We start from the raw sequence: 23,762 nt of genomic DNA on the forward strand, positions 1-23,762 counted from the left end.
TTAACTTTATCCAGGCAATGAACAAGCGTACTGTGACAGTAAGTACAATAACATGAAATGGGTAAGTTTGTATCGTTTTTAGGGAAAAGGAATAACTAATTCTGGTATTTGTTTGATTGCATAAACTTCTTGGTATTTAGGTTTTTGAAAAAGTCAGCTATGCATTAGACTAAGTTTAATTTGCTGGCGCAAACGTTTTCTCTAAAAGGACACACAGTATATACTTCAGACTAAAGTCCTCTGTCAATGACTCATTTGCGGTTGTATCATGAAAGCAGCTGTAGGCAATATGTAAATGGGTGGAGGGGGCTATATTCCAATAAAACTTTGCTAATGGGTGCTAAAATTTGAATTTCCAATGATTTCTGCATGAAACAAAATATTATTACATTTTGAGTCTTTTTTCAAACATTTGAAAATGTAAAAATCATTTTTAATAACTGGGCCATCCCAAAACAGGTGATGGCTCAAGTCTTACTGCATCAGGCAGTGATGGGGATATTTATTCATCCTTGTCTTATTTGAAAACATTGAATGAGAATAAAGACCTTGGAGCCAATAACACACACAAGTGTATGTGAAAAGCCATAAACTATGTATGTGGTTATTTGAATTCTATGTTTATAAAAAAAGACAGAAAGTAAAGCTTAAAAGTCAAAATATATCTGTTCCATCTATGCAGTTTTTCGTGCAGGCTAAGTGATGTATATAATGTAACATCACATAAAAGGTGACGAGCAATGAAATTTATAACAGAATCTGGTTCCAAGAGTCTGATTTCATAGAGCGTTAGGACCATATGCTTATTCTGTCAGAAATAAAAATTAATGGTACTGAGCTAAGTAAATGTTGTACCCAAACCAGCGAGGTCTGCACCCGTGGGAGGAGGGTTGAAGAAATTAGACTCGTATCCTTAAAAAATATTGATTGGTCATCCTTCAAATATTAAAATGAGATGGGCATGGTCGTAGCATCAACGAACCTGCCTACAAATGAAATGTCACGCCGCAAACTGCTAAATGGTCTGGTGCCACAGCCAACACTGGAAAAATATTCCTCAACCACAAAGCAGGTATCACACGCACCATAATTCCCTTTTTTGCCTCGTAATGGTAATAATATCTGAAACCAGTCCCCAGATATTGAAAATATCGCCCATTTGTTTATGGTCAATTTCTGGAAACCATACAAATTTATGGGTTGTTTTTTTTTTTTACTAGCTATTTAATGATTTGTTTTCTTCTAGTTTTATTGAGATAGGCTTGACAGACACCCTGTGTAAGTTGAAGGTGTGCAGCGTCATGCTCTGACTTACATACATCATGAAATGATGTTCACAGTAAGTTTAATGAACATCCATCGTCTCATCCAGACACAAAATTAAAGAAAGGGAAAAAAATGTTTTCCTGTGATAAGAACTCTTAGGATTTACTCTCTTAACTTTTATAACGTACAGCAGTGTTAATTATATTTATCACTTTGTACATTACATTTCTAGTATTTACTTATAACTGGAATTGGTACTTTTTGATTGCCTTTATCCAATTCCTCCTTCCCCCGCCCCTCAACAGTGCAAATTTAATCTCTGTCTTTGTTGGATTTTTTTAAAAAATTATTTTGTCTTAGGAAAAAAGAAGGGTGAAAACCAAAATGAAATACATGGGGAAAAAAATATCCTGAGACTACATAGGGCTTCAATAGTCTGTCCACTAGTCCCTAAAGAAACAGCCAAATAAATAAATACATCTAGCTTATTAGCTATGAAGGTACAAAAGAAAATCAAGTCCAAAAAACTCCCTTTACCACTGTGGGTTTCCTTTTCTTTAAAATCGAGTGTTAATTTCCTTAAGGAGTTAAATATAGATAAATCTATAAAAGAAAAGAAAAAATCCAAAATAGAATTTAACATTTAAGCACATTAATAGCTTAAACAAGCCAAATATGATGAGATACCATGTTTCAAAACAAAGGAGGAAGGGTTAACACTCTCTTGCTTGATTCCCAGAGGGAGATACAGGAAGTTAACTTCTACAGCATCAAGATGTTAATTAATTTGCAGGAAGTGAAAATGACAAATGACTGAAGGTACAAGAGGTAAAAATCGTAGGAAAGGTGTGATGGTAGAGTACTCAGTCGTAAATTTTGATATGACCTTGGGGGGTAAACAAATTTACCATAAACCCCAGACAAATAACGATCCCGCCAAAAATGAGGGATTTCAAATGCTATTGCTACCTTAGCTTAATCCCCATTTCCCACAGCCAGTGAATTCCTCGCCTGAATTTACCTACAACCCGGTAGGAATTACTGTTATTTATTTGTGTAGGGAAAACTGTGTTTTGTCCGTGTATGAATGTGTGGCACAAAACAGACACTGCAAAATGACAACTGTTGGTGTGTTTGCTTAACTCTGCCTAGCAAAGCGTCTACCTGAGTGATGCAAGTAATATTCTCACCTTAGAGCTCATTGACGCAAAAACCCGCCCACAGACCTGAGTCTCCAAACGCCTGCCAGCTGCGCCTAGGTTTCCCAGATGCCTTCCTACCCACCGTTTTCGCTGCTGACCTCGCCCTCTTTCCGTGCTGTCTGCTCGGTTAACAGGGTCCCCACTCAGCTAGTGGTCCACGCCAGGAAATTTATTATGTTTCTTGATTTTCTTTCTTCCTGCCTCCTACCCTATGTTACATCCATCCATAGCGCCCTCGGACGGACCCACCTCTAGCCTGGCTGGCCTATCAGAAGCCCTCCACATTCTTGGTGCCCTCATACTCCCTCAACGTCCTCTTTGGTAACTTGGTCCTTGGATAACACTTCATCCCTGCTCTCCTCCTAGCTCTCTGACAGTAAGTCTTTTGCCTCTTTTATGAAATTTACTTGAAGTGCCGACGTTCCCACTGGAGGCTCCATCCTCGACATCTCCCTCCTGCGCTGGTTTCCATGGCAGCATCAAGTCCTGTGCTGCATCTCAGCGCTGGGCTCGTGGCTGCGTCTTCTCCCTGCACCTTCCCCTTATTCTTGATGCTCCCACCTCCAGAGTCCCGCTGGCCCCATGCCACGTATTGTGGTTTCCACCTCCCGTCTCTCCAATCTTATAATCTTCATTGCTTGGGGTGTTGGGTTAGACTCCTAATCATACTCTGGCCTCCAGTTTCCTCCCTTGGCATCCTGTCCTTCATTCTGATGCCAAATTTAACTTTTTAAAATGCGTATCTGATTAGGACACTCCTTTCCCCAACTGCCTGTGCAGAAGCACCACAGCCCCTGACCATCACTCACAGACTCCTTATGACTTGGTCCCTGCATGGTTTTCCAGCTGACATCACACTCCTCTCACACAAGAATACTTGCACCCCCAGCCATTCGAGGCCGGTACCTGGCTCCGTAACCAAGCTCGTAAGTCTGAAATGGCTTCACTCACCCCTCCATTTCCGGAAAACGTCTATTCTTTCATAAGTCCCTCATGAGGTCTTGTGGGGCATCCCTGGGCACCGCTCAGGCGCTCTGGGCTTACTCGTCTCACACCACCTTGTACCTACTCTAACAGAATTGATCTCCCGATAATTACTAGTGTGCATGCCTTTCCCATTGTCTTTGGGAGCACCTTTTAAGAAGCAAGATTCTTATGTTACCCACATTTTATCAGCGTAGAGTTAATGTTGTGCCTGCCACTCACTGGATGTTGATTCAATATGGAATACCTATTTCACAATAAACCACGCCCAGATATGTTCTCTCCGCAAACTTTCTCCAGAAAGACACTTGACAATAAGTGACCAAGGGCAGGGGTACTTACTAGAGAGACAGAGGGAGAGAGAATTTCTAGTTTTCTCTGATGTAAAAGTCTGAACTCTTTCTGTACCAGTTCTGAAAAACCAAACCGCATGAAGTCATTTGAACAAGAGCAATGAAAACGTCTAACACTGAATGAGCATGTAACCACCGTTGTCGGTTTTTACACGTACTAGATCACTGAATCCTCACAACACGTGTCATTTTACCCTATGAGGCCAGTATTATTAACATTCCCACTTTACAGATGAAGAAACAGAGGCAGAGAGAGATGACATATCTTGTCCAAGATGATACAACCAGTAAGTAGTGGCCCCAAGGTTAGATGACAGAATGATGGTTGACAGAGAGGGAAATGCACAGATGGACAGACAAGAAGATCACTAGAGCTGGATGTCGCATGCACCAAAATAAGTGTTGTTTTAGAAGGGAGTTCCAAAATTTCACACATTCAAGACACAGACACCAGCTTTTAGCGTTCCTTACTGTAGAAATCACGTGCATTAACACCATTCTCACATGCGCAGCCTTACAGGATTTTCACGGCAGCATTGATTTTCTAAAGCCCCAATTTTTTTTGAATGATTTTGCCCTTGTTTTTATATACATATGTGTGTGTGTGTGTGTGTGTGTATGTATTCATTTTTTTAATCAAACTATAGTCAGTTTACAATGTTGTGTCAATTTCTGGTGTATAGCATCATGTTTCAGTCATACGTGTACATCCTTTACATACACTTTTTTATTATGGGTTATTACAAGATATTGAATATAGTTCCCTGTGCTCTACAGTAGAAACTTGTTGTTCATCTATTTTATATATAGTACTGAGCATCTGGAAACCTTGAACTCCTAATTTAACCCTTCCCACCCCCTTCCCCCTGGTAACCGTAAGTTTGTTTTCTATGTCTGTGAGTCTGTTTCTGTTTTGTAAATAAGTTCATTTGTCTCCTTTGTTTTTTTTTTTTCTTTTTAGATTCCACATACAAGTGATATCATATGAGATTTCTCTCTCTGGCTTACTTCACTTAGTATGACAGTCTCCAGGTCCATCCATGTTGCTGCAAATGGTATTATTTTATTCCTTCTTATCGCAGAGTAGTATTCCACTGTATAAATAAACCACATCTTCTTTATCCGGTCATCTTTAAGACAACCAAAATGTCTTTTAAAGAGTGACGTGATTAATTCTGATACAAGCACTACTGAATACATTGTAGCAGTTAAAAAACATAGTCACCAATTTGAAAGATGGAAAAAATATATTGTTTATGAATACATAAGACCAACTATGACATTAAGAGTGAACTATGGACTTTGGGTGATTGTGATCAACCAATGTAGTTTCACTTTTGGTAATAAAATGCACCATCCTGGTGGGGGACAATGATAATGGGGGAGGCTGTGCAGGTGAGGAGGCAGGGGGTACATGGGAAATCTCTGTACCTTCCTCTCAATGTTCTTGTGAACCTCAAACTGCTCTTAGAAAAGTCTTTAAAAGGACATAAAGATATACCATTCATGTAATTAATACATAAACACATACATAACAAATGTAAAATGCATAACAAAAATATATTCTCGAAAAGAGATGTAAATTGGGAGGAAAAGATTCGGAAGTGCGTGCACCATGCTGATACCAGGGTATCGGCAGAACCCACCTCAAAAGAGTTAGGTGATGAGAGGAGAACTGTAGCTCTTTTTATGACTTGATTATTTTTGAAATAATGAAAACGTATATTAATTATAGACTCTAACACATTGTAAGCAAATAATTGCAATTAATTATTCTTTCTGGTTTTGATTAATAAGTTTGTCTGAGAGGCCTGACTTGACTTTGTGTCCAGTAGGCAAGAGACAGTGCCTGTCAGAATTGAGAGTAAGTGTGGGATGCTTTTGTTTTAATGCCTCTTTGAAACACTTGTCCTAAGACACCACCATGGTTTCAGGCCGGGCACCCATGACTGGATTCACCTTCCAAGATCCCTAGGATCAAGCTTGCAATTAGGAACTTTCCAAGCAGGCCTGCAGTGAACCAGAACTTTCCATCTGCCCTGTTAGTTCTCCAAATCTTTAAGGCTCTATTATTTTCAGCACGGATACAGTCCTTAGAACAGAATCTTGCTCTCGGTAGGTTCTTTAAACTCTAATCAACTGAGTGCCTTTCCATCTTAACTGGTGGCTAACTTAAAACTTAGCTACTGCCAACATTCTCTTTTCCCCCAAACCCAAATTCAGATAAACGTCAACTGTGTTGCCTCATAGTGAAAATAGGCACTGTCTCCCTCAAAGTGTCTGCTCTACCTGCTTGCCAAAACCCTGAAGAGGAACAAAGAGGGAGGGTTTCTACAGAAAATCTGGGAGCAGGGGTTCTGTGCACACGCCCCTGAAAAAGGAAGTTAGTTTTTCCCACACAGCCAACACGTTAACTTGTTCAACGCGCGTTTGTGAAGTTCCTGTTTTGTGCTAGACACTGTTCTAGGCTCTCCCGTAGGAGCATGGGAGGATAAATGGGCATTGGGGAGTGGGAAGGCAAGACTCTTTGAAAGAAGAAGGAAATGAAGTAAAGGCAGCAAGAATAACCTGGGCTTTAACTCTCCTGCACTGATGGGGACTTTCAACGTTTGACGATATGCGTTGAAAAAAAGAAATGGGACCAAGCAAACATCTAATACTCCGTCCTGGGCCTTCCTCAGTCATGGAGTCTCCACACAGTATTTTATTGCAAAAGCCTAGGAGTGTTACAGCATTTACTATTTATATTTGGATAATTTTTAAATTTCACTGGCATTTCAAGTCTCCAATGTCTCAAATTTTATATTTATATTAGCATTCCCTTTCCTTAAACCCCTGCTTTTTTTGAGCCAAATCCTATGAGACTTTTTCCCGTCTGCTTGATTACTACTTATTGAAAGGTTAAGTCTTCTACACGCAAAGCAGCTACTTTCTTTCTTCTTATTATCAAAATATGAACACGCTCCAAAACCATCTGCCACATATTTCACAGAAATGGGTGCCAATGACACACTTTTTAAAAAGACAATATTGGTCTATATTAGAATAATTTTGTACTCTGAACAGTGTCAGGAAACTGGTGAAAAGTTATGTGATTTCTACTCCATGTGTTTTATGCATCTCTGGTTATGGAAGCACATTTGTTTTTGCGGTCAGGAAGAGAAGATAAACAGAGGTCACCAGCAGGGAAAAGGACTTTGATGATTTCAGTCGCTGGAACGTCTCTGCCAGAGTCATTACGAGATCGAAGAATACGGATGCGACTTAACCTTTCCCCTTTGTAATTTCCTCAAAAATTATTTACTGTTCTATTCAAGATTTAACAAATCTTTTTCTTAATGCAGTCTGCTGCATTAAATTAAAAACATTTCAACCTATTTCAGAACCATTCTACATGAAAAGAAAAATATACAACCTTGACAGGGTAGTATTTACAAGGAAGAAAAGGTCTTAGAGAGTTATATTTCTCCATCTTTCATACTAAGCAATTACAATTTTTGCCAAACTAAATATCTTGTGAAGATCTTTATAAAATAGCCTTGTAATATTAGGCACTAATGTCACGTTTACTTTCAAGTGACAAAGACAGTTAGACTTATTTGATGGAAAATTATTTTACAACACTGCTTTAGGGGTAGCAGGTAATTCAGTAGAACGCGATTCCATATCGACTCTCCCCTCCAATTCTGCTGCTCAATACACAAAACAGACCTCTTTCTAACACGATGCTCCTGCGCCCACACTCTAGGGAGGTTCCAACGAATTCCATTTAGTGTTTTCTGTTGAGAGTCTCAGGTTTAAAAAAAATGATTGTTTTTGTTTCATTTGTAATCATTCATCTCTTATCTAACACTCATGTAAATTTGAGTAATAACAAAAGGACAAGATGACTTGTCGGTTTCAAGTAATTTGGGAAATAATGAAGATTTCAAGAATAATGGCACGCACTGAATGTGTCTTTTTGGAAGAACAGAGCTTTCTTATTTGCTGAAATACCACGTGTCGAGTCATTTCTGGTTTTTTCACCGGCTCAGTCACTGCGTCTCGCAAGTGCTCTGGTGTGATGGCCAACGACAAAGAGGAACACACATTTTACAAGTGAACAAACATGCTGTACTAAGTTGGAATGTTTCCAGGGCGAGGTTTCCCCTTCACACTGGCTTATTTTTCATAGACACAGATAGTTTCTTGGAAGAAAATAGCCATCATTTGCATCTAAGAGCAGCCTATGAAGATGTACTTGCGCCGGGGCTAAACAAGGTGATCACTGATGTTAATGGTAATGATTAAATCCTTTCAGATTTTGGCAGTTTGATGAGTTCAGATCCAACTGTACTTTTATCTCCCTTTGGATCATTGAATAGATTAAATTACAAGCACAGTGGAACCGATTATGCATTAGTAATAATTTCGTTAGGTTCCATATATACATCTGTGTGTACACATACTCAGAGCAGACGATTTAAATAATAGCACCCAAATAATTTACAGAAACGACCATACAATCTATCCTGCTTCTATTGTCAGAAAAAAAAATTTAAGCTGCATGCTTTACACATATTGCTTTAAGTACCAAAAAATAAAATTTTTATTTTGAATTTACCTGGTTACCCAGCCATCGCTGAGAGGCCCTGGGGAGGTCAGCTACAAGTTGCGTCATTCGGTTTGGGTTAGCCTTTGCTGAGTGAGCTAGTTCATAGTTTTATTACTGCCAGCTTGATTTTAATTTGAACAGCGTCTTTCAACATATGGGGGTGAGCCCTACTGATTTGAAAATGAACAACAGAGTGACTCACAGATGAAACGTTCTGGATATGCTAGGAAGATCGCTGGATGATTTAATAGACCAAATGAAGGTATCTCCAGAGGGTAAATTTATTGTGGCTTCTTGATTTGCAACACACGACCCCATAACTCTCTGTGCATAACTAACGCTCTGCTTTTATCTTACCTCCAACACTGGACACTCTGGAGGAGTCCTGATGAGAGCTGGATTTATTGCGGTTTTGATTTTTCCGTTTGTTGGCTGCTCTCACTGATCGAAGAAGCACCTCACTTGCCTTGAAGAAGGCCACCATGAACGGCTGTTTTGACTGAGGTCCATGTCTCCCCACCAGACCGGCTGACTTTACATTGATGCTGTGGCCTGGGACAAAGGGAACAAACCAAGAGTTCATGAAAAAGCTTCGTACCTGATGAGAATGAACTCTGGGGCTACTTTGGAAAAGGGAAACATTTTGCAACACTGTTGGGATGTTTTGTGTGCAGGCCAAAGATCCTTAAACACATTGAAAGTTCACCGTTACAATTACGCGTGCTTGGCTTTCCATCTTAGATCACTTTTTCTTTGGTCACAGAATACCCTCCAGCCTTCACTGACTGATCCTTCTCAGACCTGGAAGTCAGCAAGGTTCAAGGGAAAGGCTTGACCACCATCACCTGGAAATGTCCAAGTTCAGTAGCAATTTCCAAAATCTTAGCTGTGGGCTCTTCTCATTAAACGCCCTGTAATTTCCCTCCACGTGATAAAAGCCAAATGGCCAGCTCTCCTTTCTCTAATTCTTTGCAGGTTTTCCCGTGGTGATCAGTGCTGAGAGCCGCCCCCCTCCCCCCTGGCCTGTGCCCAGCGAACTGTACAAAGCTGTAATCCACGTCCAGCTCTTCATGGATCCTTCCAGAAGCCCCTGCTGGAGGTGTGCTTTGAGCTCCAGGTCTCCCTCCATGTAATGGATCTTGAAGCAAACATGAAAATTTCAGAATCCCTCCCTCTGTGAGCTTTGACACACCTGAATGATGTTTACCTGAAAGGATTTCAGAAGATGCAAACCAAGCCCGGAGATGCTCGGAAAGGAGAAAAACTCCATGTAAGCTTGCCTTTGTCTCTAAACCAGCCTGCATCTCAGACCCTTCTGAGCCGGCTGGTGTGGCTGTTCATCAGGAAAGGAGTACAGCGAGGCCCAGGCAGGAGTGAGGCAAGGTCAGGTGTTCTAGAGACTAGACGTCGATGTTGACAGAGCACTTCTCCCGGTGGGGAGGCAATAATACTGCTTATCATTAAACTAATGTTAAAGCTGTTTGGAGTACTTGCGATGTGTGCTAGACATCTTTCTAAGTGTTTTCCATGCATTCTTTTTTTTTTAATTTTATTTTTTATTGAAGTGTAATTGATTTACAGTGTTAGTTTCAGGTGTACAGCAAAGCAATTCAGTTATACATACACATACATATATACATATTTTTTCAGATTCTTTTCCATTTTAGCTCATTACAAGAAACTGAATATAGTTCCCTGTGCTATATGCAGTAGCTCCCTATTATCTGTTTTATATATCATTTAATGTCATTCCACAAATACTCTAGGAGTTAGTTATTCTTTGCTCCTTTGTACATTTCACTCTCGGTTATGCTCTTTTCATTTAAAATAATTATCACGGAAACATTTTATTTATATATATAAAGAGAAGCATTGGCTGATTTGAGCTTAATGAAAATCACCCAAAGAAAATGAACTATTTAACCTTAAATTGTAAATTTAGTCGAGAATCACTCAAAAGGCATGCCAAAAAAAAAAAAAAAAATCTCTTCCATATACAGAAGTTACCAACCTTTTCAGAGTAAGATATATAATGTGGTTTGAAATACGTGCATGACGGGCCCTGCCTTGCCCCCTGAGAAATGTGCAGGTTTTCTTAAAATATTTATTCAGTGAAGATCGCAGGGCAACCTCAGTCCATTCTAAGTCCTGACCCACCTTGGAAGAAGGAAACGGGAAACAAGTCCGTGAAATGGCATCTGTGGCATTTTAGCAAATAAACTCTTGCTCTTAACCAAATTTATTTTGGCAGTGTAGACTCTTCTGTGTATACTGGTATTGTGCACAGACCTTCCACCGTCATTAAACGAGACCGTGCCATGTGAGGCTGTGCAGCTGTTGGGAGGGACAGGGAGGTCCCTGAAAGGTGGAGGCACTGGTTGAGAACAGGACGCATGCGCACCGGCCGCACAGCATCCGTCCACGGCCGTTCTCAGCAACTGTTCCGCGACTAATTGGGAAAACTTGCTCGGTTCCTACAAATATGAAAACGGCCACCCGCTTCACACATGCCTACCTACTCTCAGTCCTACCGGAGAAAGAACCGACAAATAATCAGAGCAGTAAACCTTAGACAAATAAGCGTATGGGTTTCTCTTTTAAATGCAAACTCACGGTGGCGCCACGCCAGGGTCTATATTTCTTAGAAAAACTCTATCACGGGCATAAATGAAAGAGGCAGTTTGATTTGCGGTCAGGGTAGTTTCCATTCTACTTCCACTGTAACAAATGTATTAATTCAGCTCAGACTTCCTCCTTCTGGCAGCCCTTTTGCTGTAAAAAGAGAAATTAGAAGTCCCAGCCAAATACCATACCTTGAACTGACCCACTTCAATACATAAACACTTTTACAACATGTTTATTCAGGTGTAGCACTTGAAATTGGTTTAAGATGTTTCCACTGACAGGGAGCGCAGCAAAAGAAAAAAAAAAAGAACTAAGAAATTTGACTATTAAGGAATAGAATAACTAGCAATCTGTTCTTCAGATTTTTTATTTATTTATTTATTTTTTCTGCCTCGGAGTACAATATCAAATGTATTTGTCGAGCTTTTATTTTGATGTTTTAATGAAGTGTTAATTTAACAGGAACTCAATTTTTACTCGCATCCATTGATGACTGCAGAAATCATTTAGAATATATGATCTCTCTAATGCTGAAGTAGGTTGTCCCAAGACGGGCAGGAGTGGAATATGGTTAAAGTCGGTTTTCCATTCGTTACAACACACACTGACCCTTTTATAGTTCCATAAGCAATTCACGCAGAGTGCCAAGTTTCCCTTGGTTTGCAAGAGGGGTTTCTTTTGTTATTATTCTAAAGACTTTGAATATTTTAATTTTTATCTGTGGAGAAATAATACTGCTCCCAAGATTTATGTTCTGGAAACTCTAAGGATGTGTGTATGTTACAAATATGGGCTTCTCGGACTTTACAAAGGTGGATATTGTGTGTGAAGCAAAGGACCCTTCAAACCAATGTGAACTCCCTTTAAAATAACTTTTGATATTATTAAGTTTCCTCTTGGTTTCCTTTTGACTTCAGCAATGAGGTGACTATTAAGATTCCACAAGTTAATGCTCGCTCAGTGGCTCTTGGTCTTGAGTTAGACCGTGGAAGCATTAACTATTCAACTGACTCCTTCAGACACATTAGACCTACGTCGATTATGCCGACGGAGCCCTTTGAATGGCTGAACGGTTGTTTTCCTTAGAAGGACTAATAGAAACCAAGACTATATTGTATGTATTAAAAATAGTGAAACTTTTATAAAATCTCTTTAACAATGTTGAATTTTACGATTAAGTTACAGTATGTTTTAGATACTGCAAATGCATCCATAAAGAAACCTACCTAAAACACTGATTTAGGAAAACTGCACGTAGGTGTGTGTTCTCATGGTTTTATTTTTCAAAGCTGATCCTTATTTTTGATTTCTCATTAAAAAAGTATAGGAAATAAAAAGAGCCTTAAAAGAAAAGGGTGATAAAGGACCCCAGCTTGAGTCCTCACCTTAGGATTCAGACAGGTCTAGGCATAGCTAGAACATGGGTAAGTTTAATTCACCAGGGATACGTCTGGATAAGGATGGACCAGCCTGAAGGGGAAGAATTCATCGTAAGGAAATGATGAACCCCTAAAGCACAGATGCAGAACCACGTCCCAGTGAGTATAAGGAAGCAGGGGATTTTGAGTCTGTAACTGAGTTCCTTCTGGCCCAGTACCAAGGTGGGCATGATTAACTCCTCACGAACAAAGGCGATTCCAAAAAAATCTGACAGAACTGTTTTTACCTAAAGTTCCTGTAAAATCCTGGGAGGACAAGGCAGCCCTATTTTGGAGCTTGATTAAAAAGGTGACACAAGTGCTGGGAGGAGATTCTTCCTCCATCAGAAGAGTGGTTTCCAAGGAGTTTGCTACGTGGGTACCGAGGGCAGGTCCAAGATGGTCTCCTGCACCAGCATCAGATCCGCCTCCGAGAGAGTCGTAGTTCAGAGGTGAGCAGAGCAGCAAGCTGATGCCACAAGGACTTTTAAGGTGGACCCAAAACTGTCCCAAAGTGAGAGGCGGTGACAGTGATGGGATGACGTGATCCTAGAACAAGAGGACACTTCCCTGTGTCACGTCCATGTCCTGATGTTGGACCCTCAGAGGAGGGAAGGGAAGTGATCTGCTAAGTGGGTGGGGTGGTAACAAGAGAGTGAGAAGAATCTGATGGTGGAGAGTTCAAGTTTAAAGACACTGGGGGATCTCCCACACAAATGGGAGAGGAGAAGAGACAGGAAAGGTTCTTTGCAGGATATACCGGCATCCCAGTGATTTCACTGATGGCAGCTAGAACCAAAGAAACACGGTGCCCAATTCTCCCACGTCTGAGTATCACAGAATCCTTGGATCATAAAATGAAAGGGGTGGGGGGAGGATAAATTAGGAGATTGGGATTGACAGATACACATTCCTGTATATAAAATAGATAAACAACAAAGACCTTCTGTGTAGCACAGGGAATTATATTCAATATCTTGTAATAACATAATGGAAAAGAATCTGAAAAATATATATGTATATGTATATCTATATGTATATGTAGAACTGAATCACTTTGTTATACACCTAAAACTAACACTGTAAATCAACTACACTTTGATTAAAAAAAATAAATTTTTTAAAAATGAAAGGGGTATTGAGGCCAAATGTGGGAGCCCAGAGTCTGGTACAGACAGAGATTTTGTCTTTTGCATTTAAGAAGAAAATACCCACTGAACCTCTCTGTGTGAACATTTTGTAGAACTGGTCCCACCTTGGCCATCTTGTTCTCATCTCAAAATTATCCTACAGGTACTGAGGGAAGAGAAGCAATCAGAGTAGCAAATGGATGGTTGTATTATCTCTCAGTTTTATTGATTACAGAATGAATGAAGATGGAGTCAGGATGGTATCTTCAAGGAAATAATTATTCTCTTCACACAGGAATCAAGAGGAAACTACATGAGGCTGCAGCTCTAACCTAACACATTTCGGCACAATTGAAGATGGAGGTTCAAAATTTCCAGATGTGCTCCCCTACCCTTACTTTGTTTGAGCACTGGAGCTGGGGTATTGGATTCACATCTGCCTAAGGACACAACTATTTCAAGTCTAGAGTCACAGAGCAGGTAGGCAGGCAAACCAAAGATCCATCCCAAACTCACAAGTTTTGTATTTCAGACCATTCCTTTTGGAAAACGTGATTTTCAAAATGTTTATTTCTTTAAAAACAGGGTTATTAAAGGAGGCTCTGACATAAAACAGCCCTTCACAGACATGTTGATGTTATAAGGATAAGTGGTTCCAAATATGAGCATTTAGTTTCCCTCCAGATACACAGTTTGAAAAAAACATTCATTTGAGGATTTATCAGAGTCTAAACGTTGATATCACTCTACGATGTTAGCATAAATTCCAGTTTGTTTCTTCCCCTATAAACCTACAGTAATTGCCTGCTTAACCCAAAACACCTGTGATAAAACTTACACACACATTACCTTTTCTTCTTCTGGAAAGTCTCCTGCAGCATCCTTTATGGACTAGTTCACAGAAAACAAGTCAGCACACTGTTTCTCATTCACATATCCTTCTGATCTTCGCTAATTTTCTATCTGTAATTAAATTTGATGCTGGTGCTCTTAAATTATAGTTTCCCTGACTCTCAATTAGACTGGAATTTTATACCCTTTTTAGAAACAGATGATTTAAAATGTGTAGAATTCTCTCCTGGGTGTACAGACGAAATCATTTTCATATCAGATTTTAAGGAATGTGGGGGAGATAGAATTTTTCTCTACTTAAACTCCATAGACATTTTAACTCAGTGTAACCCGAAATTAAGCATATTGTCATCTAGCTATGAATTTCAAGGCTGCCATACTTTGATGAAAACTTTGCAGAGTTTCTAGTTTTACAGTAAAAGCAGAGACCTATTGCCGGACATTTGAAGTGTCACAAATAGAATTTTACAGTCATGCTCAGGATTTTCTTGTTTTTAAGATGGTTTACTTTGCCTTATAGTCTCAAAAAGAAAGAAAGAGAGAAAGAAAGAAAGGAAGAAAGAAAGAGAGAAAGAAAGGAAAGAAAGAAAGAGAGAAAGGAAAGAAAGAAAGAAAGAAAGAAAGAAAGAAAGAAAGAAAGAAAGAAAGAAAGAGAGAAAGACAGGAAAGAGAAAGAGAGAAAGAAAGAGAGAAAGAAAGAGAGAAAGAAAGAAAGAAAGAAAGAAAAAGAAAGAAAGAAAGAAAAGAAAGAAAGAAAGAAAGAAAGAAAGAAAGAAAGAAAGAAAGAAAGAAAGAAAGAAAGAAAGAAAGAAAACAAGGAAAAGCTGGGATTTTAAACTTTCATGGTGATATTGGAAACTCCTAGTAATATGGTATTGGTTTTTAAAAAAAGATATTTTTGAACTTCAGAGTGCAAGGTAGATTCTTTGGCGATTTTTCACGGTAATTCTGGGGTTCTGTTTAATATGCCAGGCTCTTCATGCAATTTCTATTGCTAGATCTTTTCATTCACTTCTTTATACTGATACTTAAAAGAGTAAATTAAGACGGGGGAGGGTATAGCTCAGTGGTAGAATGCATGGTCAGCATGCCCCAGGGCCTGGGTTCAATCCCCATTACCGCCATTAAATAAACAAACCTAATTACAACCCCCCGCCCCTGCCAAAATAAAATAATTAAATAATAAATTTAAAAAAATTTTTAAATAGTAAATTAAGAGGTAGGGGCACAGCTCAGTGGTAGAATGTGTGCTTAGCAAGTACAAGGTCTTGGGTTCAGTCCCCAGTACCTCTATTAAAATAAATAAATAAACCTAATTACCTCCCCCACTTCCAAAAAAAAAACCAAAAAAACAAAAACGAGTAAATTAAAAATAACCACTTTGTTTTATATTAAATATTAAATTTTTACAATTTTATATTCTTAAAAAGTATCCAAAGCAAAAGGAGGGTCACATGTGATAATACGAGGGAATAAGGAAGGATTCTGTGAAAAGACACCTCTGGAGGCGTGACTTCCCCGGAGGGCAACTGGGGACCCCGTCCTGACGAGCCGCCGACACCAACCGTGGGGTCGAGCGCTGTTTGCCGATGAGAAATGCGGTCCCAGTTCCTGGTTACACTGCGGCGAAAGAAACCCGTTTTCCTCTATGATCTGGGGGCGTGGAGGGGACAGATTTTTTTTCAAGAGTTTGAATTCTTTCTAACAAGGGACTGTAAGGCCCTGCACTTGGAGAGAGCCGCGGGAGTCAGACAAGAAACTGGGATATTTGGGCAGAAGCATAGACGTGATGGCTCTAGGTGGGACCAGGACTGGGGTGGGGGCGGCGAGGGGGGTGGATTGCAAACAGTTGAGAACTGCAGCTCCAGAGGCTCCTGGAAGGAGGGCCTGGAGAAGGAAAGGCCGAGAACCATAAAGGAGCAGGGCCAGGGGTTTGTGCCTGGTGGTGGACGCTTTCCAGAACCCTCAAATGTTTTATTGCACGGAGGGTGGGACTGAGGTGATGGAAAAGGATTAGCCTCCTTCCATGGGACATCGTCTGAAACGCGGAGGCTCCCTGTCTCAGGCAGGACGGACCCGGCAAACGCTTTTCACTGGGGCCCTACCCTCAGCTGGTGGAAATACGAATCTCAAACTGAGCATCGTAGTTTACCTTAGCATAAGCACTTACTTTTTAATAGCTGTTCTCTTTATATTTATGCCTCTCCCCTGAGGCCCGCCGAACTTTTCAGACATCATCTGTCACATGGCCCGAAAACACTGGTTAGCAGTGGATCTTACAGGCCTCATTTATTTTAAGAAAGCAGAAACATTCTTTTCACAAAACCATGGGAAGGGTGAATTATTTTTAGTCTTTTTTCCAGTTATTATATGGGTTTTTTTTAAATTAAAAAAAATGTACACACACACACACACATATTTCTTTCCTTGAAATCATAAGAGAGTTAAATAAAACTATAATGAAACAGTTTCAGAAGAAATCAACCAAAAAGTCTTTAAAAATGATTTCTCTGTGTTCAGATATCAATGAAGCAAAGCTTTCAGGCATTAAATTCATCTGGGTTTGTGTCACAGCAGGGAAGTTAATTTCATACCCTCTAGTTTGAACTTTCATCGTTCAGAAAAACATAGTTCATTGAACGTCTGACCTTTCCTTCCAGTCTGATATGGGAACCTGTGAAATGACCATTAAGCTACTTCAAGAATCTTTAGACTAGTCCGGGACTACCAAAATGGAAGAGAAATAAATCCTACTGAGGCTTGATAACGAGAAAGAGTGAACGCTATTTTCCAAAGTACACAGTGAAGAACTGATACTGACATACTTAATGCCAAAAAAATAGAGTTAAGACATTTGGGACTTAATCCTTTCCTCTATGTATGAAAGTTGGGTCACAAAACATTCTGCTGAGTAAAAAGCAGCAGAACTTTTCTTCACCAGTTTCTTCTGTCTCTGGCTTTGGCAAAATGTGAACTGATCTGCACCACGTAAGAGACCGGGCACATAAGGCACCTCCAGGAGTCCACTGTGGCCTCCAAAGCAAAAGGATCTTTCTGAGCTGTCCACATGCAAAATATTAGTTGGGTTCCCAGAGGGCTTACCCTTTGGTCTGCCTGGGTCAGAAGCACATCTGATCTCACAGCATAAGTAAACCTTTCGTGTTTCTATTAGTTGTATTAACCCAGAGAGAAATCTCATGTGAAGGCCTCCACACATAAACATAGCTGGTACCCCAAAGTAATAACAAGCAAGTCTTTCTAAAGGATCGGGGAAGTTGGGAATGGAGCAGGTAAGCCCAATTCCCACTTTCTGAAGGTAAAAATGAAGCACCAGTCCAGCAGTCCCACTCCTGGGCATATATCTAGAGGGAACGCTAATTCAGAAATGTACCCCACTGTTTGTAGCAGCAAACAATAGGCAGTACATGGAAAAAACTGACATGTCCATCGATAGATGACTGGATAAAGAAGATGTGGTATATATACAATGGAATACTACTCAGCCATAAAAAAGAATAAAATAATGCCATTTGCAGCAACATGGATGGATCTGGACATTGTCATTCTAAGTGAAGTCAGCCAGAAAAAAGAAAGAAAAATACCATATGATATTACTTACATGTGGAATCTAAAAAAATGACACAGATGAACTTATTTACAAAATAGAAACAGACTCACAGACATAGAAAACAAACTTATGGTTACCAGTGGGGGAAAAGGAGTGGGAAGGGATAAATTGGGAGTTTGAGATTTGCAGATCCTAACTATTGTATATAAAATAGATATACAACAAGTTTTTACTGTACAGCACAGGGAACTATATTCAATCTCTTATAGTAACCTGTAATAAAAAAGAATATGAAAAGGAATATATGTATGCGTATGTATGACTGAAACATGATGCTGTACACCAGAAATTGACATAACATTGTAAACCGACTCTACTTCAATAAAAAGAAAATGAAAAAGAAACACCAGCTACCATCTATTGAAGTTCTCAGTATTTTGGCAATTGTTTACAACATCATCTTATTTACTCCTCACAAAAAAAGCAATGGTTGCATTTTGGAAATGAATGCAGTAGGGCTCAGAAAAGGGTCCTGTCTTTAACTCTGCCCTGTCGACCTTAAAGCTGTCCACTCTTCCTATTAGGATAGAGTTCCCCTTTGTCAGGGACTGTTGAGGGCTGATGCTTCGCTCTTGGGTCTCTGCCCTGCATCTTGAGAAGACTGGAGGAAATCCATCCATCTCATGGGTCTGCTGGTGACCCCCAGATCTGTCAAGAAGACTGTGATCCCTGCTGGTTTTGTCAAGTTTAAGGTCAGACTCTCCTCAGTAAGTGGGAAGATAGCTCAACCCTCCTTCTGACCAGGAAAACGCAGGTGGTTCCCCAGTTTCTATTCCACTCAAGTTGAAACTTGACCAGTTTGACTGCAGAGAAATGAGTGTGCATTGTTAAGGAGCTGGGATACGTCATTTCCCTATCAAAGTATTTTTCCCTCTAATTTCAAGTTTTGATCACCCCTTGTAATACAATAGCTGCTAAATGGCACTCCCACAGGTGCCAGGACAGTTTTAAGGCTGGTCATGAAGGGTCAAAGGGTGGCCCAGTTCCCGGGAATCCCAGTCCCTTCCCCAAAGTAGTTGGAATCATCCTCCCACTTGTTAGCATATGAAGTCACGCAGCCCATAAAAACTAGCAACACAGCTCCTCATGGCCGCTCTCCCTTCTCAGTGTGACAGCCCACACTCTGTCTCTGGAGTGTGTGTCTAGTTTTACTTTAAACTGAGCACCCAACCCCCACACCTGGTGGCCTTTCTCTTGCTTTCTGCAACAGCCTGCACTCTGTCTATAGAGTATGTATCTCTCTGAATAAATCTACCTTTACTCAACAGGGGCTCGCTCTTGAATTCTTTCCCGTGCGAAGCCAAGGACCCACTACTTGGCAGAGCACGTCCCAGGGGCTCAGCAGAGACCTGGGACACGGCCATCCTCTCGCCCCACATTTTTGTGCTGTATCATCTTGGCCAGAGGCTCTCTCTTGCCTACTTACGATACAAAACCAGCACTGTCTTTATTTTGTAATAGATCTTTAAGAAATGAAGCAATGGGTTTATCTGAAGACGTCAGCAAAAGGTTAAATTCAGAGTGGAGAGAAAAAGAGGAAAGACAGAGTTAAGTCTGATGAGAAGAAAAACGGAGACTCATATTCTTCATGGCCTTAACGCAGTATTACCATGAAAATATTTACCCCTGAGATCATTAGTCCAAGCAGAGTGAGAGTCTAGAATAGGGAACATAACAAACAACAAAAACTGGAATATGTTTCTGACGTTGGCATTTGTTTGGCAAGGTTGGCGCTCCATGCTTACTGTTTTGAATTAGGGAAAATCCAAAACAGAAATACAGATGCAGCCAAATACTTCCATATCCCTTTCCATTACGGGGAATCTAAAAAAAAAAAAAGGTAAAATACATCTTTCAGCAGATAATGAAGCAAGACTAACTCCTGTTTGTCTCTGCTTACTTTAAATCATTGATTTCAAAACTCTTTTTCACGGACGTTTTTGAGTTGTGAGGCTAAAATTTGGATAAGCAAATGATGTTTACCCTGTGGCTCTCATTCAAATATAAACATACCATAAATTAAAGCAAAGGAAATTGCCTTGAAAACCTAGTTTTAAAACATTGTATAGACAGTGGACACAGTAAAACAGCAAATTCAAGATTTTCAATTTATTACTGAATGTATTCTCTAGGCATATCTATTTTCAAAGGAAAAATATTTTCTACCAATCACTATAGAAGTCTAAATTAATTCGGTGATACAGGCCCATTTCCGGGTACCAACCAGAAAAAAATAAAATACAGATAACAAACATAGATACCATCATCATGATTCTTCATTTTCAACTATAGAACTAAAGGATCTGTAATTATATTCAAACTATTGTGTTCAAAATATGAGGTTTTTAGAAAAGCAGTCATGGCTCCCCCAATTAAACTCTGCTCACAGGGAAAAAACAAAAAAAGTGAAGCTAAGCATACTGAGAAATTAAAAACGTGTTTCATTGCCAAAGATTTTTCTTCTCCATTTGGGGGGAGGGGGAATTACCCTAATGTGTTGCTCCCCTAAAACACACTTCAAGGAGTCAAAACTTTTTAAGGCTAGAACAATACCAGGTCACCCTCAGCCTTGATGCTGGAAAGGGACAGTGAGATGAAGGAAAGGACTGATTTCTTCCTCATTTTTTGCAAAATAACGCCTTTTGGAAACTGTGTGCTTGCCTAGCCTCTGGTGAGTTAGCTGTGCCCTGATGTAAGCTACAAACTTGGGCACCAACTGACACTGATGTAAACTACAAACTTGAGCACCAACTGATACTTACAAAGGATGGTGGGAGAGTTGGATGTGAGGATCCCACAGTGGGGAGTGGGGATTACAGAGCGTAAGATGGAGAAGTTGGGGAAACAGGGAAGGAGAACCTGGCAAAATACCTAGTGAGCGACCTAGGGCACTAAGGTTGGGGAACGTCCATTATCAGATTCAAAATAAAGAAATTAAATTTGGCTAAATTTAATTAAACGTTGAAGTCAATCACTGGCAGAGGAAAAGTGACTTTTTCTTCTTTTCAGTCTGTAAATTTATCGAATTAACTAGTCATTATGCAAGGAGCTAAAAGAAATATTGAAGTAGCTAGATTTAAAAAACAAGAAACATGGTAAAAATGCTATTCCTTTTAGTGGGTCAGATCACAATTAAATTCCAGACAGAAAATATAAAAACCCAAAGGTAATTGCCAACAGATCCAACGTAAGATCGATCTTGTTCCATCATAATCATTAATAGCATTGTTTTGTTTGGAAATTATAAAAATACATTTATTTTTGTCAGTTTGGAATTTACACAAAACTCGTATAATTTGTGAAGGTCACAGTATGTAAGATCTAGCTCTGGAAACAAATCATTTTTAGATTCATAGGTAAGACTCTTAAGCTTCTAAGGCTAAGTTTCCTCATGTACGAAATAAGGAAATAGTGAAGATAAAGTAGACATTCCATTTAAAGAGCTTACCAAATGTCAGGCATTTAGTAGGCGCCCAGGAAATGTTAGTTTCCATTAGTTATTAATATCATTTTGATTGACCATCGCAGCAAATGCAGGGTTATTTTAAATGAACTAAAGATGCACCAGGGAAATAAAACCTGAATTAATCATGAAGAACTGAAAAATACAAAATATTAGCATGCAAGGGGAAAAAAAAAAGTACCACTAATCAGGGTGTGAAAAAGGAGATCTTTGTACAGACAGAAAATAAGTTTTGCTAAGTTGAGTGAGTTTGAAAATACATAAAGTATGGTTTACAAAAATCTTACATGACTAAAAAGAGAATTAATAAGAACTTAGATGGAACAAAGTAGAAATTTAACAGTGCTCTGATATTCATGTTGAGTTATTCTAACCATGAACGGTATATTGATGTTTTTGCTCATTTTTATGCAGTGGGAAAATGGCAAAAAATCTAAAGCACACAGGAAAGATTAATGTTCTCTGATGTGCTTTAAGACATTACACAAGCTAGAAAACCCATAGGTCACAGCTTACATGGGTTTGGAAAATTAACAAACACAGTTCTTAAACCCCAAAGGAAATCTATGTCATATTTATTTTTAGTAAAAATCTAGTCATTTTTACCATAAAGATACAGGAATTCTGCTCAATGGAAACCCTCCCGAGTCATTCACATGAAATGACCAATGTCGTCGTTTTGTTTAGCTCTCTTTTAAATATCTCCCCATGGCTTGACTCATTTAAAAAAAAAAAAAAGGTTTTTAGAAACAAATACATTGCCATAGTTTGATTTATGTTTTAATGTTTTTAAAATTCTATAGAATTAGGATAAAAACAGAAGCCACTTTAAGATGTTCTGGAAAAATTTAGATTTAAGTTTTATGTTTTGCTACGATACTGAAAAACATCGTGGCACTTAAAGAAAATATAACCCTACTAAATGCTGTCATAAGAGCTCTCTAGACACGTTAATAATTATAGATTTCCAACTAATAATTACAGATTTTCAATTATAGATGTTCAACTGCGGACTCATCGGATCCCGCAAGCTGATTACATGGGAATTTGCGCCTGGGTATCACCGCTCTCCGTGCACACATGCGCACACATACACTTACCCCAAAAGAAAGTTCATGGGACGTCTTAACGTTTCCTGCTTCCCTTTATCGGTTTTTTGAATTTTAACGTTTCCTGCTTCCCTTTATCGGTTTTTTGAATTTTAACGTTTCCTGCTTCCCTTTATCGGTTTCTTGAATTCTGGTTTAAATGTAACTATCTAATACCAGATTCCCAAAGACGATGCGTGCCTATCAACTGTACCCTCTGAATGTAATATTTGCATACCTATAGTGCTTACAGTGTAAACAATTATCTGAGCAACCCCCTCGTGCAGTATAATAACCCCTAAACAAAAGGTCAACGAAACAGTGGATTCTTCTAGTCCCCTGTAGCTCATTCCCACACAGTACAATCAATTCCATAGCCATTAACTCTCATGTCTTTGGTACTTTTTCTAATGCCTTCAGTCCGCCCTTTTACACATTGATTTAATTTCTGGTCTATGGGGAAAATGCTTAATTTTACTTATTCACTGTATTTATTGATGTATTTGAAGAGAATTATTCTTAACTGTCCTCCCAACTTATTTTTAAATATTCATCCGAAAGTCAAGCACAGATGCTCTAATTATCCTTGACATTAAACAGTCCATAAAGAACTACCCCATTTATACTAATATTTACCTAAAACAAATCATAGGAGTATATGTTCCTTTTTCCCTATCAGAACGTGTAGCAAGATATGTGATTCTTGCCATTTCTTGGCTGTCAAGACTCATGTATTTATTTATTTGAAACCAATTGTCATCACCGTAAATTCAGCAAAAGGGAGCCATATGGTTTCATGAACAAAAGTGACTTAATTGCTTTATAAGATGTTCAGATAAGGGAAGAGAATATTATCAAATCTCAAAATGTTTAAGAGATCCTCTGATAAGTGGACATAATTCAACTTTTTGAACTTAGATAAATAATAATGAGAAACTGTAGTCAAAACAGCAGGACAAAAAGAAAAATATCACCCTTGATCTCTGAATTTCTTCTGCTACTTACTAGCACTGTGTCAGCTGATACTGAGATTAACCAGCCGCATAGATCATCTGACCCTTGACACAGATAAATAGTCCTCTGACAACACAGGGGCTTAATTTGGAAATTTTTCCCCTGAGGTAAAAAAACACTGCATTGGGGAATCTAAGGCTAACAC

The 23,762-nt window shown here is 39.2% G+C and overlaps 1 protein-coding gene across 1 annotated transcript in view; it reads right to left on the reverse strand.

Annotated features, from left to right (window-relative positions):
• The window catches only part of BMP5 (bone morphogenetic protein 5), a 109,797-nt gene that overhangs the window by 9,414 nt on the left and 76,621 nt on the right, over positions 1 to 23,762 (reverse strand). The window contains 1 exon segment of the mRNA XM_006182370.3: positions 8,757 to 8,951. Within this exon segment, the coding sequence (XP_006182432.1) occupies positions 8,757 to 8,951 (195 nt within the window).

The sequence above is a fragment of the Camelus ferus genome, chromosome 20, assembly GCF_009834535.1.
Source record: "Camelus ferus isolate YT-003-E chromosome 20, BCGSAC_Cfer_1.0, whole genome shotgun sequence".
In the NCBI taxonomy this organism is placed as follows: domain Eukaryota; kingdom Metazoa; phylum Chordata; class Mammalia; order Artiodactyla; family Camelidae; genus Camelus; species Camelus ferus.